Source organism: Kogia breviceps, chromosome 7, assembly GCF_026419965.1.
Source record: "Kogia breviceps isolate mKogBre1 chromosome 7, mKogBre1 haplotype 1, whole genome shotgun sequence".
Classification (NCBI taxonomy): domain Eukaryota; kingdom Metazoa; phylum Chordata; class Mammalia; order Artiodactyla; family Physeteridae; genus Kogia; species Kogia breviceps.
Window position 1 is genome coordinate 72,706,519 of NC_081316.1, and position 20,288 is coordinate 72,726,806.

The 20,288-nt window shown below is 35.9% G+C and overlaps 1 protein-coding gene across 1 annotated transcript in view; it reads right to left on the reverse strand.

The window, feature by feature from the left end:
- ARHGAP42 (Rho GTPase activating protein 42) overlaps positions 1-20,288 on the reverse strand; it is a 289,337-nt gene that overhangs the window by 60,033 nt on the left and 209,016 nt on the right. Inside the window, exons 6-8 of the mRNA XM_059070720.2 lie at positions 14,558-14,668; positions 4,883-4,987; positions 2,735-2,864 (exon numbers count right to left, since the gene is read on the reverse strand). Of these exons, the coding sequence (XP_058926703.1) occupies positions 2,735-2,864; positions 4,883-4,987; positions 14,558-14,668 (346 nt within the window). The remainder of the gene's footprint in view (positions 1-2,734; positions 2,865-4,882; positions 4,988-14,557; positions 14,669-20,288) is intronic.

The following is a 20,288-nucleotide window of genomic DNA, read 5'->3' on the forward strand; positions in this document are numbered from 1 at the left end:
TCAACAAGATAAATGGATAGACTTGGTCCCAGGCTACAGAGAGACACCAGAGTAGAAGATTTACCTGAGTTTTGTAGTCTAAGAGTAGATGTTATCATTTAGAGGGACAGGAACTCTCAGAAAAAAGGTCAGTGCCACAAAGGGCTTTATGATCAGTTCAGCCTGACCCAGAGGAGAAGTCAGGTATCTTAGAACAAAAGATACCAACATCAGACAGGTGCATAAAACACTGCATTTTGTCTACCCGTCCAGCCCTGAAATTATTAAAGGAACTATGCTTTTATTTTATTTTTTAAAACATCTTTCTTGGAGTATAATTGCTTTACAATGGTGTGTTAGTTTCTGCTTTATAACAAAGTGAATCAGTTATACATATACATATGTCCCCATATTTCTTCCCTCTTGCATCTCCCTCCCTCCTACCCTCCCTATCCCACCCCTCTAGGTGGTCACAAAGCACTGAGCTGATCTCCCCATGCTATATGCAGCTGCTTCCCACTAGCTATCTATTTTACATTTGGTAGTGTATATATGTCCATGCCACTCTCTCACTTCGTCCTAGCTTACCCTTCCCCCTCCCCGTATCCTCAAGTCCATTCTCTAGTAGGTCTGTGACTTTATTCCCATCTTGCCCCTAGGTTCTCCATGACCTTTTTTTTTTTTTAAGATTCCATATATATGTGTTAGCATACAGTATTTGTTTTTCTCTTTCTGACTTACTTCACTTTGTATGACAGACTCTAGGTCCATCCACCTCACTACAAATAACTCAATTTCGTTTCCTTTTATGGCTGAGTAATATTCCATTGTATATATGTGCCACATCTTCTTTATCCATTTATCTGTTGATGGACACTTAGGTTGCTTCCATGTCCTGGCTATTGTAAAAAGAGCTGCAATGAACATTTTGGTACATGACTCTTTTTGAACTATGGTTTTCTCAGGGTATATGCCCAGTAGTGGGATTGCTGGGTCGTATGGTAGGACCTATGCTTTTAGTTTGATCCAAATGTCCAACAGCTGGGGAATGGGTAAGCAAGCTATGGCACCATCCAATGGATAAACTACCAAGTAGCAATTGAACAGGGCATATTTGAAGGTTATGTACACAAGAATTTTGCTAGGTAATCCAAAGCTTTTTTGTTTAGAACAAGATATTGTATACTCACAAAGCTTTTAGCAACTGTGTTAACAATGGGGGGGGAACCTCAAGAAATAAAATATTATTGAGTTAAAATGAATAAAAACTCTTCAGGCAAGAGGATGGCACCTCCTCTACCAGATGCAGGTTTGAACAAGCTTCACTATCCACAAATTCTTCCACTCAGCAAAATGTGATCTCCCCTCCAGGTACCCTCACAGTGAGGCTCTCAAATATGGAATAATTATTCAGTATTCAAACATTTCCTTAAGAGTCCTGAGTCAAATCTGTATACTGTATATATGACCAAAGAATCGGTCTTTTTCAAGAAATTTGGTAAAACCTATTTATGATATTCTAATTACAGGATAGGCAGGTAATCAGATTTACCATTTTAACATCTGAAAGCAGCAGACTGGTCAAAGGTAGATAGTTATGAGAGAGAAAGTCCTGGAACCGGACCTCCTGAGCCAGCAGCCCTCTACCACCTATGTAATAATAAATGTTTGCCAGGATAACTGGATCAAACTGTTACTTGCTTGCATATTGCTAAGGGACAAATGAGCATCACCTAGGCATGTAAAATATAAAATATGTTGGCATTTTAGTGATCATTTTGCATCATGTCCAAAACACTTTCACAGTCAACCCAACATCTACAGCTTCTGCATCTCAAACCCTTTAACTATAATGTCTTCTAACCAAAACAACTACATTGATCTATTGTCTACGGATAGGGAGACTTGGAGCAGTGCTACTGCATGTGGTCTGTGAGTCCCAGTATGTGAGAAAAAGTACAGAAAGTGAGAATAAGCATTTCAAAGCTTCAGAGCAATTTGAGATTACTGCAAAATCCAAGCATGTGATTTTGTGTTTTACGAGGACACTGGTCCATGATGCACTGGAAATAAAAAACAACTGTTCCTTTAGCACAAACAGTAAGAGAGTGCTTTAGGGTATTCTGGTTTGAAACAGAGTTAACTTAGTCACACTCGTTCCACTTTATGATAAGAAAGGACCCTAATTATACAAGTTTGAAGGGCTTTTTATTAATTTTTGTGAGAAAAACTTTCTTAGTGTGAGGCAATTATAGTAGTGTTCTATTGGGTCTGATGCTTATTTCCTAACATCAGGAAGTAAAGAATGCCAGTTTGATATTACATAATTGCCAGTTTTACTCCTGAAAACTGTCAGAGCACAGAATTAAATGAAATAATGCTGCTGACGGGGAAAACTATTACCAAAGTCACCAAGATGATTCATCTGATAAAGGCTTTGATTTTTAATTCTCCATGAAACTTTAAATTGAGATTAGATAACACAATTAAATTCTAAACCCGAACTCGTGTTACTATATCATCATGAAAAGTGTAAGTTCCAAGTTCAATAACACAACAACTTAGAGAATCTGATGGTGCAAAGGGGAAGAACTTCCACACTTTGGTGGCAGTGGTTGGCAGAGCAGACTAAGTAGGAGAAAGCTGTCAGGAATTTCAGTCTTCCTACTTGAAGGAAAAGAAACTAACCAACTCACATCTCACAGAAACAGAATGTTAATCATAAGAGACATTAACTGCTGTCTTTGCAACTCACGTTTCTCCTGGACATAAAGGTAGCCTTCCATCGTCCACTGGCTGGGTGGTCTGTAATCTTGACTGGCAGCTTTCATCCTTTGCATCAACCGCTCTACCTCTTGTCGCGTACTTTCAAAATTATTCCTCGTCTTAAGTAAAGAGAAACAACAATTTCATTCATTGTTTTCTACCAGTTTTGAGGAACCTCCAGCCTAAAGTTTCAAAACTGCAAATGGTACAAAGCATAACCTCGATTCTTTCAGGACTGTTCACCATATCCATAACCCTCTCCATTGAATCCTATGCTCTAATTTTGAATTACTTTAGTGGAACTTTGCTGAATGACCTTCTGCATGTTTCTCTTTGAATTTCCATGTGTGTGTGCATGTGTGTGTGCGTGTGTGTGTGTGAGTGTGTGTGTTTCATCCAGTTTCCCACTTAACATTACCTAGGGGACAACTTATAGTTTTACAAATACACAATACTAATTAAATAGAGTTCTATATGCCATAATACCTAAGGTAAAAAGGAAGATACACAGGGACTTAATTTCTTTTGGGGGTTAAAATAAATCCACATACTTTTGATATATGTGGCACTTACCAAGAAAAAAATTCATCACTTTTATTCCAAACACTTTTTTGAAGGCATATCACTTAGCTTGTTTTTCAGAAATCCTAATATAGTTATCAAGAAGTCAGTACATAAATTAACTCATAAAAATGAATAGGTTTCCAAGTTCTAACTTCTTCTATTGTAAGAAACAGCTTATTCACATCATAGCAAGTTTACTTAACGGAAGACATAGAAAGCGTTAGGCTTTTCTCTATGAAAATCAATTTTGTATTCAGGCCACATTATCTCAACAACATTCATTTAGAAACATAAAAATCATCACCACCCAACTCTAAGATTTTGTTATGGCCCCTACTAGAAGACCTGAATCTCAAAGTAAGTTAAGAAAGTTTCCTTAATTGCCACTTTTGCCCCTTTTCCCCTTTAAACATAAGGATCAGAATTTTTTCTAATACTTTACCTGTCTCCTGTTCTCAAATCCCAGGAATCTTACTGTAATTGCATTTAATATGGAAAGAAATGATAAAATACTTTGGATTTTATAATTTTCCCTTTTAATATTTACTGAAAAAGCCCCAATGCATTCCATATTGAAAAACAATGGAATGAATTGAATGTGAAATCGATTCTGCTAGAAAATCTAGGTTAAATAAAAAGCTAAACTCGAAACACAGGTGGAATAAATCCAATCACATATTTCTCATGGGACACTCCAACTCCATATTTCTATTTGCTGAACATCTTCATAATGGCAAGAATCAGGTAAGGAGTGAAAGGCATGCTTCTTATAGAAAATTAAGTGAAACCTTCACAAATTATTTTAGCTATAGAGTACTAGACAGGGTTTCAGAAATAACTTTTCATTTATACAAAATCCTCAACAATTAAGATTTTGTTGTCATATTTGATAAGGCAGAAATGGATTGGCTAACTTTTTTTTAAAGTGTAACTGGTGTTCAGCATACGTAAGTAAGAATTTGTCTAACTATGCAATAAGATATTAAAAAGATTGATTGGAGAACATTACAAAATAAACCCTGACAGAAATAGCTAGGATGTTTGTAAATAATTCTCCCTGTAGCTTTAAAGCAGCTATTAGGAATGCTTCAAAACCACATTTAAATTTATTTTTACAAAACACTAAATATCAGCTGTATAATAGTACAACTTCAGGCAGGAAAGGGACAGAGTGTGAAAGTCCACCTGTTCATTTCACAAATATAGAAATTCTGCCCTCTCAGGAAATACAACTTGCATAAGGTCACCCAGTAAAATAATGAAAACACTAGATAAAGGCAAAAGCTTCCAAGGTTTCTGCACCTCAGATATTTTTATTTTTATGAAATTTGCCAGTATATATTTTTCTAACTCTAAAGAGTTAATAAGATTTACTCTTTCCTGGCATACTTTCAACCAGCAATTATTTTTTAAAAATTAATAAATTTATTAAGTGGTTTTTCTAAATGAGTGAGCTTTTTTTGTACTTAGATAAGTTTTTAAAAGATTCCAAGGTTCAATTTGGTCATAACTCAGTTGCCCTGGGATCATCTTATTCACTAAGGAGAGGCAGTGAGAACAGGTATAGTCTTACATTCTGCAAGTTGAACTGCAGCTGTTGTTTATATGGTGCAAATTCCTGGGCGAGTTCATATCCCTCGTGGTAAAAAGTAAATAAACCCTGAAGGAATGACAAAAGCTGCAAAAATAAAAAGATAAAAAAGAAACCATGAAAACGTGTTTTTTAAAAATGATGATCAAATATAATAAATTAGAGAAATTATATTTCATTCTAATCTCTCAAGCTAACAAATTTTGAATCTCCTTAGTTAAGTAGGCACTAGAATTATGGATGTGAAACAGAAGACATGGAAGTTAATTTTTACTTCCTTTTTGGTAGACGTGATTTAATATTTAAGTCTTGTCATGGACAGGTGTCAAGTCAAGTTAAGTACTCTAATCTTCCAATGCACTGACGAAATATCCAGGAGAGCATTAATGGGGATGAAGATCAAAGGAACATAGAAGAGATTCTAACCAAAACAGGGAGGTCAAACATGTGCAGATGTGAGGAAGACTTAACCAAATTAGAGATAAAAGTACCCAAGGAAAGGAATAAGGATGGCCAGATGAAATTAAGAAAAATATCACAAGGTGGCAGTACTGGTTTGAGTATTAAACAGACAACACTTAAGCAAGCAGCAGGAAGAACTCAAAACAGAGGGAAGAGTTGAGCAAAAACATGGAGCTAGATACAGATCTTCCATGTAAGAGCTAGAGTAAAATCTCCTTTAGAAAAGCACAATTTCTATGATCCTAGCCTTCTAATTCCAAATTCATATGCGCTTATTGATGATGTTCTTATTTGTAAAGCAAGAGCAGCTCTCCATAGAGTTACAGGACACAGTTGTTTATATGAAATGTTATAACTGAAAAATAATTTACTTAAATTTTTTTCATTTAATTCACTGGGATTTTATTCCACAGACATGTCCACCAATTCAATCTCATCCACAACTTCTTCCTACAATAAAGTTAGAAAATATTTTTGAAAAGTGGCTAATGTTTTTCTAATTCAAATAGCATAATATGTCTGTAAACTGTTATTTTAAATTAAGGAAGAAACACAATTTGAAACCATTTTCATATGTGAATAACATCCCGTCATTTCCTCTGTCTGGGGAAGACGGAGGATTCAGCTAAGCATCAACTGGTATGTGTGTAACGATTTCCAACAGTTAAATACTGATTCTACAATGACCTGATGCTCTTCTTCCTATAACAAGTCAACTTGTTACAAAATTATGTTCGTTTTGGAAAGCATATACTTTCAAATTGGTTTTAAGTTGTTATATTTTAAAGAATTTCCTTCACTTGTTCAACAGTTCCTGATAATGTGTCAAAATGTATTGTTTGCAAATTTTAGAACTATTTTACACTGTCAATTTTACATCAATAATTATTATCGGGTTTCCCTGGTGATGCAGTGGTTGAGAGTCCGCCTGCCGATGCAGGGGACATGGGTTTGTGCCCCAGTCCGGGAAGATCCCATATGCCGCGGAGCGGCTGGGCCCGTGAGCCATGGCCGCTGCGCCTGTGCGTCCGGAGCCTGTGCTCCGCAACGGAAGAGGCCACAACAGTGAGAGGCCCGCGTACAGAAAAAAAAAAAAAAAAAATGATCAAAACTAAAATTCAATAGCTAATCCTTTACTAAAAGGATGCTATCTATATTTGTTAAATTACCCAATAATTTAAGATATATAGTTTGCACATACCGTGGCCCAATTAAAAAGAACTGTACCTTAAAATAGGATTAAAATTACCTTTAATTAACTGAGGCTTGGATATGTAGATTTAGAGATTTTCAGAGACAAAATAAGAAAATACTTTGAAGTATTTAGGCCTTCTAAATATCTGAATAATAGTTTATGAAGTTGTTGGAAGGATTATTGTTTAATTTTTTAATGTCTATAATTAGCCCACAATTAAACTGTCTTATTAGGAACTGGATGCCATAAAAGAAAGACACTATTCTAATATCATGCTAAGTACAAAGAATCTAACTTATAAAGAAGATACTGTAAGAATATCTGCAATAAATATTCCTATGAAACACCCAATTCCCTGAGATCCATCTCCTATTGGCAACTTCTGGTAAAATTCAGATTCACTTAGTAGCAAACAAATATGTTTTAATCTCACAATGCATGCTGAGCACCCACTAGGAACAGTACAATTCTTTGGGAGGTACAGAAAAATTATATACAAAGAACCACCTATCTTACTTTTGTTCCACATCTACTTTGGAAGTAGCATCTGGGAAAGTTTAATAAAGACAGCATGTATGAAGTAACTGCCTCTAGATGGTAGCAAAGTTAAATGTTTCTTAGGTTTGAATATATACTCATTCATTTCATCCTCAATAAAATTCCATGATGTTAAATTAAGAAAACTTAATAGGACAGCCTGACAATCTTTAAGAATTGCATCTCCCACGTGTCATTTTCTCTGTTCAATGTGCCTGAGTGGGTGGAGTGGTGGGAAAAAGACTACTGTCTCAGCTTACCTTAAAGTAAAGCTGACTTTTAAATAACAATAACAATCACTACAAACTACTAGATAGACAGATTAGGTTTTAATATTAAGAAAGGCACTTTTATCATCAGAACAAACTCATATAGCATTTCATTATTCCCAAGGGCTTTAGAATCAAATGACTTCTCCACTCCAAAAACCTGACCAAATGTAAAAACTGATACTGCCTTTATAGATACTCATTTAGCAAAACCCATTACAAGTCAGTAAGGGAACAGCTATTCATAATTTCCCAGCCCATTAATCACTAGGTTTCAAGCCTTAAGGGCCCACAGTTACCAGTGATATAGTGAATAGCAAAGTGCAAAAAGGTGTCAGGGTTTAGCATGGGAGTGAGGGGCAGACCTCCGAAGCAATGTGGAGTAATTCCAGTAATTCCAGATGACTGCTGTCCAAACTGAGCTGCACTGGGATAATCAACACAGTGTGATACTGGAACAAGGACAGACATATAAATCAGTGGAGGAGAACTGAGAGTATAGAAGTAAACCCATACATCTACAGTCAACTTATTTTCCACAAGGGTGCCAAGACCATACAGTGGATAAAGAATAGTCTTTTCAACAAAGAATTCTTGGACCACTGGATAGCCACAAGCAAAAGCATAGAGTTGGACAACTATGTCATACCACAGACAAAAACGAATTAAAACTGGGTGAACCGAATGGTATGTGTATTATTATACAACCCAATAAGGCTGTTTTTTTAAAAAAAAATAAAACAAACACTTATACACAGAGCACCACAATGTACTAAAAGAGATCAAAATCTTATACAGATGTTTACATTTGGCCACTGAAATCTCTAAGAAGATTGGAAAAGTAGGGCAAAGGCAAGGCATCAATTTTCATCCTGTACAGGGGTCTGGCCTGTAAGTTACTGCTGTAGTCTTTGCTATTCTCTACTTGGAGGAAACAGAAACATGTTAGAGGACAGCTTCAGAATGACTAGAGTGCTTTAAGTCTAATGCATGAACACTCAGAGGAGTTTATTGAATGGAAATGAAAAAGTATCAAAATCTAACCCAATAAATGAGAAAACTGAAGAAAAAAAAAGAGTCAAGGATGGAAAGTGGTCAGTCAACTGTGGCTTAGGGAGACAACTTTTAAAAGAGGGTGATGAAAGAAGGATGAGAGAACAAATGAATGAATGAATAGATATGTACATAGATTCAATTAAATTAAAAAGCCAAGATTTTTTGAAGTCATGGCTATATACTGCCTCAGCAGTAAAGTCTCACTGGAGTTCCTGAAGGTAAGAATTTCTAAGATCTCAAGGGGATGGAATTCAGATGAAGTAGCAGTAGGGAGAGGTAAAATTCTGTGGTAAAGGAACAAAAACAAGGAAGAACAGTCAGCTTATCTCTTCAACTAGATGGGAATGAAGAAGGTAATGTGGCCATTGATGTGATTAAGTCCAGCAGAAGCTACGTTTAGAACAGGTCTTTATATGATGGATCTTTTTTTTTTTTGGTTGGTTAGTCTTTTTTTAAAAATTTTTTTTAATTTTTAATTTTTAAATTTATTTTACAATTTTTTATTGGAGTATAGTTGATTTACAATGTTGTGCTAGTTTCAGGTATACACCAAAGTGAAGCAGTTACACATATACATATATCCACTCTTTTTTAGATTCTTTTCCCATATATGAAGTACAAGGGGATGAGTTAGCCAAACACATAGAATGCTTTTTTCTTTTCCAAAATTCTATTCACTATCTAACTGCTATTATAAATTTCAGATGTTCAATGACAGTATCTAGAACTAAATCCAAAAACCAACACAGTTTTTATTTAAAAATATACGAGCTGAGGAGAGCTTTATTGTTTCATTTTTATAGAATGATTACACTTAGGTTTTTCAGCAGGATACAAATGTAACCTTTAGTCCTACAGTGTTTTTCTTTTTTTAAATGACATTATCTTATAGTCTCACTTTAATTTACCTTAAATTAAATTTTCTACATTAAGGCTAACCAATCATATTGAAAAAGAACACAAAAGGTTTGACTTTCAAGACCTGAAAGTCTATATACTATCTGATGGTCTTTTTTAACTTAGCAAGTAGCTGGTGTTCAGTCTCAAAACTGTTCAAACTTTTTTAGAGAACCCACAAAGCATTTTATAGTATACTTCATGATATAATAAGTTAAAAATCTAAAGCATGTTAACTAAATTACCTGAAATTTTCTTCAGAAAATGATTTAAAATTAAATTCAGCAGAATAAGGGAAGAGGATCAAAAGCAGTGTGCTTTGGTTTATATTTAATAGTTTATTTTCATTTATCATATGAATTTTAAACATAATTCAAAAAGACTAAAATGAAGTCTAAAAAATACTCTAAAATGAAAATGTTCTTATGGAATTTAGATGTATACTTTGAAGCATGTTAAAATTAAAAATGTGTTTTTGAAAAAGTTTTATCTGGCTTTGAAGCCACAACTAATAAATGATGCATCAATACTGTTTTCATATCTAGTAATAACAGTCCACGTGAGAGCTCACACTAGCTGATACCTTGATGTTAATAATGAACCAGGCAATTACTCTGTGCATTACCTGTGTCGGTTGAGACTCATCACAATCCTGGGAACTACATACAAATTTTATCCCTGATTGACAGATAAAAACCTGAGGCACACAGAATTTGAAAAGCATGCCAAATTCACACAGTTATTAAGATTGAAGCCAAATTCCATCTTACTGTCACTCAGCCATTATACTTTTCTGTCTCTACATGGAAAATGGCGCGTCACCTGTGGCCTGGGGAGATAACTTAAAAAAGGATGATGAAAGAAGGATGGAAGAACAGGTGAATGAATGGACAGGTATGTGCCCTGACTCAAGTACCTTTACCAAAGTAAAGGTCAATCTCTTACTTTCTTTTTCTAATTTTAAGGAATCAAAATAGCTTTACAGTCCAATTTTCTAGGGTCATCCATTTTATTTGGTGAGAGCAAGTATTAAGAATAACTAATTTTTGTAATCAAGTAGCCACTAAGGCAGTAGGTGGTACAAAACTGTAACTTCAGACTTGGGTTCTTGATTCCTGGTTCTCCCCCTCTTTAGGTTTGTGACCTCAGGCAACTAATAATCTTTCTGTGACTTAACTTCCTCATCTGGAAGGATAACAACTACCAATAATAAAGCCGTAGTGGGGTTCATGCAGGAGAACACAGAAAACATGGGACACATAGTAGTTGCTCACAAAACATTAGTCCCAACTAAGTATGCTCAAAGGCTATAATCAAAACATACACCAACTGCAGTTGAATGAACCATGAAGGAGTTGTTATAAAAAGATTCTTTGGGTTTTCTGAACCACAAACTTTCATGTCCCATAACAGACTTCTGAGACACTGGGGTTAACCTCTCTTACGTAGGTTGTTCATGTTCAGCTACTTCTCAAGCTTCTTCTCCTAATCCCTCAAAATTCTCAGAAGCTCTGGGCAACTCTGAGAAGTAGGAGGATCTTATGATCAAGAGTCAGGAGATGATGTATCTCTCTTGCTGAACTCTTTTCCCCCATTACAGACCTGAACTCAAATATCTTTTTGGCAAATCTGAAAGGTTACAGGCTAGGACTGCTGGACAGAAATATAATGTGAACCCCAAATGCAAACCAATGTGAAATTTTTAACTTTCTGGTAGTCACAAGAAATTTAAACCAAGTGAAATTTAATATTTTGACACAATGTATTCAAAATATTGTCATTTCAACATGTAATCAATATAGAAGAGGTTTTAATGATATTTCACATGCTTTTTAAAAATTTTTTTATACTAAAGCCTTTTCAATCTAGTATCTGTTTCACACTTGGAGCACATCTTAATCTACACTGGTCTCATTTCAAGGGTTTGATAGACATACACAAGTAGTTGCTACCATACTGGGTAGTACAGGTCTAAAATCATGAGTTAGCTACAATCACTTTCTAAATAAAATATGATAGATAAACAGAGGGGGGAAAAGGCCATTAAAATCATATAGCTAATGGAGAACTGAGTTTAAAAAGCTGGCTTTCTGTATACTTCAAAAATAATTTATAAAAATATATAAATGCCCCCTCTTTTTTCCTTGTATTAGACTTAGATTCTCCTTAGAATAATGACACTGTAGGAACATCTATTCCTAATATCATCTGAATATTCTGTAGAAGTTTTATCGTAAGTACAAATTGACCCTTAATTTGGGAATTAAGGACGCCTACACACACACACACATACACACACACACACAACTTTTGCAACTCTGTATATAACTTTATAGTCCTGCCTTGGTACGTTCTGCATCTTCAGACTCAACCAACCAGCAGATTGTGTAGTACTGCTGTGTTTACTGAAAAACATCCAACTATAAGTGGGATCCACAAAGTTCAAACTCATGTTGTTCAAAGATCAACTGTCGTAGGATCTCGACATTAATTGAAACAATGTAAAATTATCTCAAATGATCATCATAAAGCAAGAATATTATTTAATGGGAATCACCAGGACTATTTATATTTTCTACTTGATATCATACAATCTGTATGAGATTAGTTGCATCCCTAAAGTATTTTGCTTTACTCTAATGCTAATTTGTTAAATAAATCTCAGCTAAACTAGCAGAGACTTCTTCATTTCTGCAATATAAAACTTTATGCAACAGGAATTGGATTTCTGCAGAAAAAACCCTGCAAAGATATTAAAGTATCCTCATGTTCTTTTATGTTTATAGCTCCTCCAGGCTTTGTTTTTGAAATTTTGAAAGCTTTTTTCCTGCAAATTGATTTGTGAATGCATAACCTAAAGAGCGACATGCCCATGTTCTATTGCTCTCATTTTCTATTCTTCTCAGCATTGGGGTGGAAATTAAGTAAAACCCTGTGGATGAGACTTTGAGGCTGGAAATGAGAAGGAGACTAAACTGACAGTACTATTTGGTTTGGCCAGACATTCTAATAGGAAAAATCCAGCAGCCAGGAAAATATTTTGGAAGAAGGACAAATTTAACATTGACCTTGATTGTGGTGTCACCAGAAAGGCATGCATTACAGAAGACTTATCAGACCATCAGTTCGGGATACAGTAGAGGGAGAGAAGAAAACACATTTCAATTGAAGGACCATTTCCATTTCTCTTCCTATATTATCACAGTAATTCATAAATTCTTATCATTCCTTCTGTGACCTATGAGCAAACAATTTTACAACCTTTTCTTTATATACCTGATGTCATCTTACAGAATGGTCTAGTTCACTGTTCCCAGACAGGATGGGCTGTAAAAGAGGCTCAGATGGGGAAATAGGCTACCTGTATACCCCTCCAGAGAGAGAAAGGTACTACAGATGTAAAAGGATCATTCCAGGTATGAGGAAGAACTGCAGAGAAGATGAGCACAGTATCTAAAGGGAATGGAAACAGGTAATGAAGGGGTATGAAGGAAAACCATCAGAATTAATGGGGGCATTCTAACAAAGAGCTAAAATTCAGAAATTCCAAGAGGCAGGCCATAAGGAGGAAGTTTGCCAACAAGGAGAGAGGCTTCAAAAACCATGATAGACTTCCGAGGCAGAACTTATTACTCCATGAAAAGGGGAGTAGGAATTTTAAGTATTAGCCATCTTGGTTGACTAGGGCTTATTAGGCTGACCAGTTGTCCATGAACCCCAGATGAGTTTCGGAGAGCCCCCCCCCTCAAATTTTAATCAGATCCTCAAAGCATCTGCTAAATAAGAGGTTATCAATTCACTCTACGGGGTTTAAGGACTTAGCTCTTTGGCAAACAGAACTTGGAGTTAAGGCTGTCATCCCAAATAGAGGGTTATAGTTAAATCCCTGAGCCTGTGGTGTGGCCTCTGATTCCTTAAATCCTTTTAGCTGAAGGGCTCGCCTTAGAAACTTGCCAAGTGTCCAGCAGAAAGTCAGGTGGCTCCAGCTGAAAGGAGAGGAGTGAAGCAGAGGTGCTGGGAGCCAGGCAGGGGCTGACGACTCTTCCCAGACTCTGCTCTGTCTCAGTTTCCCATCATCTTTAGGAAATCACTGATGGGTTTTCATCAGTAAATAAAATTTTCAAATATATTTTGAAACGGATCTTCCCTTCTCCGTGTCACCTCCACTAAAATAGGAATAGGGTATTTTATTTCCCATTATAAATAGCTTTTTTATAAACTGACATAGGAAGAAAAGTATGGCTTAAATTATATATTTGATTTCTTACATATTTTATGATTGCTAATCCATCATCACATGGGGACTGAGCACTATCTTGGCTATAGAACTCACCCTTATTCATCATAGATGATACCTCATGAAGATGCCTACTCAGGCAATATTGTAACATATTAGGGTATTACTTGGGAAAAAAATGCTAAGAAAATGAAGCAAGCTTATAAAGACCAGCCACCTGTTCTTTTTCTATAATGCAGTTTATTTTAGGGAATCCATTACTTTTTACACTGACTTAGGAAAATAAACGACTTCACTGGAAAGTCAGGCAGGTCCCAGACTTGCAAGGAAGCAGGGTGGAACAAAGGAAGAAATACAGCGTTACCTCTTCTCCTTTCAACTAAAGGTTTGGTAAATGGGTCACTTTAGTGGTGAGGTATATTCCCTTAGGTATATGTAATATACATGCCTTAATTTTTAATTTTAGGTTTTTAAAATCAATAGGCTATTCTTAGAGCAGTTTTAGGTTTATAGAAAAATTGAGCAGAAATTATAGAATTCATAATATTTATAAAATAGATAACTAATAAGAACCTGCTATATAAAAAATAAATAAATAAAATAAAATTTAAAAATTCAAAAAAAAAGAAATTATAGAGTTCACATACACACCCTTGGCCCCTACCCACACAGAGTTCCCATTATTAACATCTTGCGTCAGTGTGGTACATTGGTTACAAGTGATAACCCAATATTAACATATTATTATTAAAGTTCATAGTTTACATTACAATTCACTCTTGGTATTGTATGTGTTATGAGTTTTGACAAATGTATAATGAATAACATGTATCCACCATTACAGTATTAGTTTCATTGCCCTAAAGTGCTCTGTGCTCCACCTACTCACCCTTCCCCACTCCTCTCTCTCATTTTTAAAAGACATAAATTTGAACAGAAAAAAATGCAAATTTTGTTTCAGATATGTACTGTGCCTACTATCTTATAGGGAAAATAAATCTTACCGGTTCGACAAATTCAAACTTCTTTTTTTCTTGAACCTCTTGAATTTTAAAGACATATTCTAGTGATGCCTCATAGAAGTTTTGATGCTCTCGGTCAATCTGTGTATCTGCCTAAAAAGCACAAAAAAGGCAAATCATGATGCAGGGAGCAATTACTGAAGGTTCTCTGTTAGAGAGGAACTCAAATCCTGTTTTACTCTAAAATCTTTTTTTAAAAAATTAAGTCCTTCAGGGGCTTCCCTGGTGGCGCAGTGGTTGAGAGTCCGCCTGCCAATGCAGGGGACACGGGTTCGTGCCCCGGTCCAGGAATATTCCACATGCCACGGAGCGGCTAGGCCCGTGAGCCATGGCCACTGAGCCTGCGCATCCAGAGCCTGTGCTCCACAACAGTAGAGGCCACAATAGTGAGAGGCTCATGTACCACAAAAAAAAAAAAAAAAAAAAAAAAAAAAAATTAAGTCCTTCAAAAAGTTTGAATATAGCAATTATTATGTCTTGGAAATACAGAGGCTAGGAAAACACAGTCATTGCCCTCAAGAGCTTATAGTGTTTCAAATGGGAAGAAAACTGCACATGCACATACACACACACACACTAAAAGCAAGCACACAACATTCATTAAAAAATTATTATAAAAAGGGTAGGTAAAAATATATGAAAATCTATGGGAATCACAAGAAAGAGACAAATTCTGGGAGAAAATGGTGGTGTTCTGAGTTGAATCTTAAGATAAATAACTGGCCGTGAAGAGTCAAAGATAAAAACGAGGTCACTCCCATGAAAAAGTAAAAAGGCATGAAAGAGTCTGACAGAGTTTGCCCTCAGAGTAAGTAAGTGGAAGGAAGGAGGGAGAAGCAAGGCTGGAATCACACTATAAAAGATCATGAAAACTGCATAATGTTTGGATTTAATTGAGGAAGAATCATCTGAGATTATTTTTGTGTATGGTGTTAGGGAGTGTTCTAATTTCATTCTTTTACATGTAACTGTCCAGTTTTCCCAGCACCACTTATTGAAGAGGCTGTCTTTTCTCCACTGTATATTCTTGCCTCCTTTATCAAAAATAAGGTGACCACATGTATGTGGGTTTATTTCTGGGCTTTCTATCCTGCTCCATTGATCTATATTTCTGTTTTTGTGCCAGTCCCACACTGTCTTGATGACTGTAGCTTTGTAGTATAGTCTGAAGTCCAGGAGCCTGATTCCTCCAGCTCCATTTTTCTCAAGATTGCTTTGGCTATTTGGGGTCTTTTGTGTTTCCATACGAATTGTGAAATTTTTTGTTCTAGTTCTGTGAAAAATGTCATTGGTAGTTTGATAGGGATTGCATTGAATCTGCAGACTGCTTTGAGTAGTATACACCACCAAATGTAAAATAGATAGCTACTGGGAAGCAGCCACATAGCACAGGGAGATCAGCTTGGTGCTTTGTGACCACCTAGATGGGTGGGACAGGGAGGATGGGAGGGAGACACAAGAGGGAGGAGATATGGGGATATATGTATACGTATAGCTGATTCACTTTGTTATAAAGCAGAAACTAACACACCATTGTAGAGCAATTACACTCCAATAAAGATGTTTTAAAAAAATCATCTGAGAATATTAAACAGCAGAGCCACATATTAGGTAAACTCTTACAGAGATAATACTGGTAACAGAGCCCCGAAATGCAAAAGTTCCAAGCAATGAATCATGCTCCATCAATACCGTGCACATTCTCTTCCCACTTCTATGCCCACCATTGTCCTTGGATGCTGTCTTTAAAACTGACTTTGGTTTAGTAGGGAGGCATGATTTTACTTTCGTTGCCCAGATACACAATCCTCACTGCCAGCTGAGATAACTAAAAGCAGATGAAAAGAATGGCCTCTCTGGAATACTAAGTATCTGCCAACAACAATTCGGGAATAGGACATTGTTTTGTAGCCATTTTACAATGATAATTTAAAAAACAAAAGCTTAAAGAAAGATAAAATTAGGTTTGCTGGCTTAGCATAGCATCTTAAAACTTCGTTTGAAAGAAACACCTTTAAAAATAACTATATATATTTATTACTTGCTATGCAATTATTTATATAATTTTAAATGGCCCAATATTATAAGCAAGTCAGTAGGGATTTTTAAACTTGAGAATTTCAAGTTTATAAACTAATATATGAGAAGAACACATAAATCAGGTAAGAAATTTGGACCAGAAGCTTCTCAGCACCCAAAGTCATTATTCCATACAAATCATATATATTTTCTTTGTACCATTGCTTAGAGGAACACACTATATATAGAACAAACGGTAAGGGGGTACAGGTGGTGGTATGCTAATAAATGTTTAACATTTGGCTCTCTTGTGGGTGGGGGAGGGTGTCTGATTTGCAGTATTTGCGTTTTCTGTGGTAAAATATTCCCAAAATAGCCAGTTCCAAATCACAAACACAACATCACTGAACGAGTGATGAGAAATGGATGAAAAACTCAGCTCTCCAAGAGAAAGCTTCAGTACACCATCGGGTGTAAAGGATGCAAGAATAATTTCAGTCTCAGAGATAACAGTCTATTCCACAAGTTATTTCTGAAGATTTCATTTACTTTAAAAGATAGTCTTTGTGTCAACTAGCACACAGGAACAAACTAGAATGTTGAGACATCTTAGAGCCTAAAATGATTATTTCTGGTCTACAAAGCTGTGCAGAAAAAGTTAGCAGAGCAGGCATGAATACTATCCATTGAAAGTCCTGCTTACAAGGTTGGCCCTTGGCTGGCATATAGGAATGCGGATTTTGGGAGGGTTCCCACCAGCCTAACTGATAAGAGTAGTTCACTATGCTGAAACTGTGCAAACAACATGGTTTATTTTGAACACCTGCTTTCTTTCTGGGAGTCTGGAATTTGGGTCCATGATGAGCAGAGGGTGCCTTTACGACCAGCCCCGAATAAAATCCATGGGCACTCAGTCTATGAGTTTCTAGTAGACCACATTTCACACATGTTGTCATGACTCACTGCTGGGGGAATTAAGTCCTATGTGTCTCCACTGGGAGAGGATTCTTGGAATTTTGTGCCTGGTTTCCCCTAGACTTCAACAACTAAATTCAATATACCGAATCTGCTTTGAAAGGTCATCTAGAATGCAGTGCTAAAAGAATACAATAGCTTAATTCTTTCCTTCAGTACAAGATTTAGAAAGACATTCTTTTACCTCAGATGAATTCCTTTAGTACTCAAGCTCATAGTGTGTAACAGACACTTACTTACATACCCACTAGCAACTGTCATGTATTTTGTACTGGAGAAGTAGAATAACTATGTAATTTATTGTCTAAACTTTTAAAACTGAAAGGGAGTAGTAATTATTCCAGAACAACAGGTATAAGCTGTTATTTATGTGGCAAAGTCATCCTAGTAAGAAACCAAGTTAATTACATAAGAAAACCACATAGTTCTGTAGGTACCTAACTTCTTCCCCAACCACAATAAGCTGTCTCAATTCAAAGAGAGGAAAAGTGCTCAGGTGATATTTGTTGAATCATTCCCAGAGGAGAAAGGATTTAGGCTGGATGCTGAAGAATGGAGAGGTTAGAGTACATGGAGATAAAAGAGTTTCGGTGAGGGAATAAAGTCAGGAGAAGTTATGTTTTGGTAGATAGACTGAAAGGGTTGGTTTGAAACAGTCAGAAATGAGAATTAAGGCAAAATAGGGAGAATGAGTGCAAATGTCACCCTATAAACCATGCAAAAGCTTGAGGAGGGTGTGGACAAGATCAGAGGTGAACTTCAAGAAGATTAAAGTGAGGACAGGGTAGAATGTGTTTATTCAATGGTAAAGTTGGGTGCATGTGAGTATAAGGAGAGCTCTTATCTGATAAGGGTAAAGGTGTTTGGTATATCCTAGAAAGAGAAGTTGAAGAATGTGGGTGTGAGAAGCAAGGGGGGAAAAAAAAGTCAAAGATAATTTTGACACAACAAATAATACCAGCATTAACAGAATTAAAGAAGTGAGAAGCAGGAGCCAATCTGAGAAAATGTGTGAGATTTCACATGTGTCACTAAGGTGGTGTAGTCTGAAGTCCTGGTAACCAGTCAGTGGACAGTGTGAAGGTAGTCGGGTATGATGGTGGGAGATACTTGCCGAGATGTTACAGACATTATGGAAGGAGCAGAGCTAGTAGGGACACAAACTGAAGGATAAGAATAGAGCTATAAGGTAGAACCGGAGGGATCCCCTTCACTCAGGAGGTGGGAAGAAGAGGAACCTTTTGAAAGTGTATTTAGTGATAGATAGAAACCCAAACTCTGGGTTCCTAAAAGGAATCCCTTTACTTTTTTCCTAACTATAAAAGTCATACATATTCATTACTATAAGTTTATTCATTGCTCATTATTATAACAGGAAAATGTAAAGAAAATAAAAATTGCAGCCCCACTATCAATATTTTGATGTGTAACATGCACACAAACACAAACGTACTTTTAAAAGCCTGAATAATAGTGTACATTCTGGTTTAAATCTTGGTGGTTTTTTTTTTTCCTCTTAGGCTAAAAAATATTTCCAAATGTCTTTAAATGATTTTCCAAATAAAACTTTTCATAGCCATATCAATTCCATTTTTGGCCAAGCTATATTTGTATATTTATCCCAATCACTCTTTTGTGCCATTTCAGATGTTTCTAAAATTTGCATTGTGAATAACTCTTGGATCAACATATTTACACAATTTATTTTTATGCCCATTTCTGATCATTTCTTTAGGGCAAATTTCTATCAATAAAATCACTTCAACTATCTTGTACATATAACACTGATTGAAATATGATGTCAAATTTACTTCAAAAGTTATTGAATGATTTCATATTCCCACCAGAAAAGCAAATGTGTGCTCAGTTTTCCATACCTTCACTAACAATGGATATTATATTTTAAGAAAATAAAATAACATGATGCTACTATTATTAAATTGCACTTTTTAATACATGTGACATTGAAACTTATTCATTATGGCTTATATTTCTTATTTGATGAAGTTCCCTTTCATATTCTTACCCCATTTTTTCCACTAAAGTCTTTACCTTTTTCACAGTGATTTGCAAACACATCTTATATATAAGAGATGGTTATCCTGTGTCATATATTGTATAAATTTCCTAACACTTTGCCTTTTAATTTGATTTAATTTTTTTTTGAAATAGATTACTTTCATACATTTTGGTCTTTCTACATTTCCTTTATGATCTCTTCCTCTTATTTTATGCTTAGAAATTATCCATTCATATATCAAATATTACTTCTTTTCATATACTGTGAAACCCATAATTTTGACGAGTCTGTTTCCAATTCTGTTTACTCCAGTGGTCCATCTAGTTGATGGCCTTGGAGCTTTACCAACACAAGCTGACCCCTAATTCAGTCCTGGTAATGGGCAGTCACTTATTTTCCATGAGCAAAATGAACAAAGAGTCAGCTGTGCCAGTGAGAAGGCACAGAGGGGTCTTTCTGAGAACTTAATAGGCTTGGTGCTGACAGAAGGACCAGAGCTGCTCTGGAAGGGAACAGATGACTTTTAATGCAATGTTACAGAATTAAATACGTGTGTGGCAGCATCGCCCTATAACTGGTTTGACTCCTGGAAGGATAGAGGAATAAATAAAAAGCGAGTTACTTTTTTCCTTGTCTACATTATATGCTCTGAGGAGTTTCTCTGCACAATATCTGTGTTGTATTCTATTGCGGGCTGTG